This window comes from Monopterus albus, unplaced genomic scaffold (genome assembly GCF_001952655.1).
Source record: "Monopterus albus unplaced genomic scaffold, M_albus_1.0 scaffold16.1, whole genome shotgun sequence".
Taxonomy (NCBI): domain Eukaryota; kingdom Metazoa; phylum Chordata; class Actinopteri; order Synbranchiformes; family Synbranchidae; genus Monopterus; species Monopterus albus.
This window is the reverse complement of record NW_018127896.1, coordinates 5,736,791-5,740,545: the sequence shown is the minus strand read 5'-3', so window position 1 is coordinate 5,740,545 and position 3,755 is coordinate 5,736,791. Positions and strand designations below refer to the sequence as shown.

The 3,755-nt window shown below is 42.1% G+C and overlaps 1 protein-coding gene across 1 annotated transcript in view; it reads left to right on the top strand.

Moving 5' to 3' along the window:
* nrp2a (neuropilin 2a) overlaps positions 1 to 3,755 on the top strand; it is a 59,992-nt gene that overhangs the window by 48,104 nt on the left and 8,133 nt on the right. Inside the window, exons 14-15 of the mRNA XM_020592141.1 lie at positions 2,663 to 2,928; positions 3,459 to 3,555. Coding sequence (XP_020447797.1) covers positions 2,663 to 2,928; positions 3,459 to 3,555 — 363 coding nt within the window. The remainder of the gene's footprint in view (positions 1 to 2,662; positions 2,929 to 3,458; positions 3,556 to 3,755) is intronic.

Below are 3,755 nucleotides of genomic sequence, written 5' to 3'. Positions count from 1 at the left end.
CCAATTAAGTTCAGAGCAGGAGAACCAAAAGTCGAGCAGTTATTCCAAGTTGTCCTGCCATTGATGCTGCATATATAGACCTCCATCTACTTTGACACTATTTGAAGAAAGCTATTTATTTTACCTTTATACATACCTGAGGATCAAAAGTCTAGCTTTTGGAATGTTATTAAGAGCTATAGTAGATGTTTTCTGCTGGGTTTAAGTTGTTAAAGCATTATTTGTAATGTTTCATAATAAGGGAAAGAAATGATCCTAGCCTTGTTTTAAAATTCACTGGTTTTGCGCAAGTCTCCATGAAAGATTCAGCATTACTCCAGCTGGAGAGAATTAAACAAGAGGTTCAGCATGCCTCCTTTTTTTGTCCTAATTCATGATCACCTGGATCAGCAGGTCAACTGCTCTCACAGCAAAGGCAGAAATGTTCCCGAAGCGTGACCTATTTAGGTCAAAACCATCTCTGACAGGGGGCTTCAAAGCGGCTTCTTTCATCACAGAGGGATTGGAAAGGTTTTCTTACATTAGTCATGTTGAAGCTTTCATGTATGGAGTATCTTTTCCAGCCGTTCTGACACGCCACACCAGCCTTTGATTTTCCTGCAGATGTCAAAGGTCAGAAATTCCAGTCAACACAGGATCATTATTTTACCACTATCAAATCACTGTTTAATCCCCTATAGAAAGTCTTTTTACATGTGACCCAGAAAGCACAATCTCCTCATCTACTGACCTCAGTCATTAAACTGGTAATAAAGCACAGAACTGGAATTTGCCACCATATACTGTTGTATTGTATGGCTTAATATACTGCCGCTTGTAAAAACTACTAACTAGGCTTCATAGATCGAATCCTTATTTGCTTCACGCTGCAGGAGACTGCTGGGAAACAGATTAATAATGCTCTGTTGTGCTGTGTATTGTGAGGCAGTCTCGATTATGAGCTGTCTGTTGAACAATAGGCACAACAATGGGGGGTTCACTGCAGGATGCCGTGCTTCAACACAAGGCAGATGGAAGCAGCTTTGGTGCTCATATTAAAATGAGTGATAAAACGCCTCACAGAGTCACAAATATGTTTCACTCGCACATCCTCTCTACGCATATACACCCTGATAAAACAGCATCATGTACAACAAGGGAGAGTATACAGAAACACAAACACACTCATTCCAGGGCTGCCAAGGGACATGCTGTCACACACAGTGTCTGAAGTGTCACACACAGGCGAGTCTGGGCGTATGGCGAGCAGAGGGGAGCTGTCAAGTTAGAGGAAGATTTGCCTCTCCAGATACTCCTTGTCTGATCTGCTGGAAAGACTGCACACACTCACACAGTGAAAGGTTATCGCCCAGTCACTCAATAACTCGAGCACAGCCGCGCTAAAAACATACACTCTTCCTGGATGGTACTGAGAGGTGCTTTAGATAAGACAGATGCGTTAAACAGACAAACCTTGTGGTGCTACTTGGAAACATGAACATACTGCCTGATTTGTTTTAGAGGACTTTTACTTGCCTGTAAAATGGAAAGGAATGTAGTTTCCCCAACACACACAAAGACACACACACACACACACACACAGAGTTCATGATAGAGCAGGTGATTTAATCTGCAGATTGTTGATACTGGATGTTTTCCCACAGGGTCCACTTAAGAAATTCTTCACCAGATGCCTCATTGAGTCAGTCTCTCACATATATACAATACATGGGCACACACATGCAGGCTCCTTTTTTCTCACACACACACACACACGCACTCTTACATATAACAGGTTCACCAATCTTGCTCCCTCACAATGGAATTCATGTCAGCATCCAATTTAAAAACTAAACATCCTCTGGTATGAACAAATGAAGTGGCAGGAGTTTTTAACTTTTCCGTTGTTTAGGTCATTTACCTGGAAGGGAATGAAGAGAAATAGGACCCAAGGGTCTTAGCTGAGTTCTGGTAGCACTCTATGTACAGTATGAATGACGCTCTCACCGGATCTATTCTTCTGTGTGTTTATATTTGTCATAACCCCATTGTTTGGTGTGACTATTGTGCAGAGGTGATCCCGTTCCTGTTAGAAACTGGTTATTTCTTTTTTGTTTGATTGTTTGTTTGAGAGTCATGTTGGAAATATCTGGAACCATGTGACAGCATATGCTGTACATGGGTGCATATGGATATATATGCGTGTAAGTCCGTCTGTGACTGTATGCACACACAGTACATGTACAGTATGCGCTCCACCTGTGCCACACTGTTTTTTTTCAGCAGCTTCCATTTACAGTGGGTATTGAAAGTCTACACAGCCTTTCATATTTCCTAGATTTTATTGCCTCGAGGGCTGAAATGAAAATGTGTTGTTCATTTGACTGTAGCAACCAGTAAACTCAAGGTTACAATAAGCTCTGTTCATTTCTGACAGTGTGTTCGACATACTAAAACAGCTTGGTTGCAGTTTGTTGCTACAGTATATGAAATTCTCCACTGCTACCTTTTGTTGTTTTATCACCAAACTTTGTTTATACATCTAGATTTAGGAACTTTTTATTTGTAATATTTGTAAAGCTGAGAAGTTCAAAAACTGTGTGGGGGACCTCTGATATTGACTATACGTTTATATTTCATTTACACACACTCATTCATCTTGACATATGTCACTCCCCTCCAGAGCTCAACAGCTATCTGTATATGGATGCCAGCCTAAAGACAGAGCAGCAGCGAGCCCGGCTTTTGAGCCCCGTGGTGACAGCCGAAACTGGGCCCCTCTGCCTCCTCTTCTCCTACCAGCTGTGGGGAGAGGCCCAGGGCCACCTGAAGGTCCTGCTGCGGGACGCCCACAACGACGAGACCCTCCTTTGGGCATTGAAGGATGATCAAGGCCCCGTCTGGAAAGAGGGTCGAACCATCCTGCCTCGCTCCCCTAAAGACTACCAGGTAGTAATAAATCCACACTGTTAGAAAAAGAATGAATGAAACAAACTTTATCTTTATTTACAGGGAAAAGAGCAACTGCTGAACAAAGAGGTTGCAAAAAATCATAACAGGGATGATATGAAAGCATCAGGCCAATATCTGTGACCTATATTAATATATGTCGGCTTGATAAATAGATATCTGGGTCAGATTCTTTATTATGCGTCTCCCCAGGAACAGAAACTTGTCTTTAATGTGTTAATCATGGCTGGTTAGAGAGAGATGTATCCATCTCAGAGCATAGGCATTTGTCATTTCTAACATCTCTGTCACCTTAGGCCAGGTTTGACTTCAGAAGAAGCTAAAGTACACCATATTGTCTCTTTTGGCTCCATGGTTTTTGGGTGCCTTTGTCACAGACATCACAACCAGTTAATGTTCTCATAAAAAAGTCAGCTGAAGAAGCTTGCAGCGAAGGGGAGGATGATTGCAAGTGTTGAGTGCAACTTTGATATTACAAGCATCATATTAAGTTTGTATCCCTGTGGCAGGTTGTGATGGAGGGTTTCTTTGTGCATGGCACCAGAGGACACATCTGGATAGACAACATCCACATGAGCTCGAGCACCCCTCTGAAGGAGTGTACACGTAAGTCGCACATAAACACATATACCGTATACATGCACACCCATGCATTTCTAAGGATTACTCTTTGACGGACAGACAGGGAGAACTTTTTTCTTTTGCTTCATCTTTATCCAGAAGAACATACAGTAGAAAAATAAACATGAATATACACACACATTTGACCCACCAGATCCTTCTCATCTTCTGTCAGCACCTTTGTC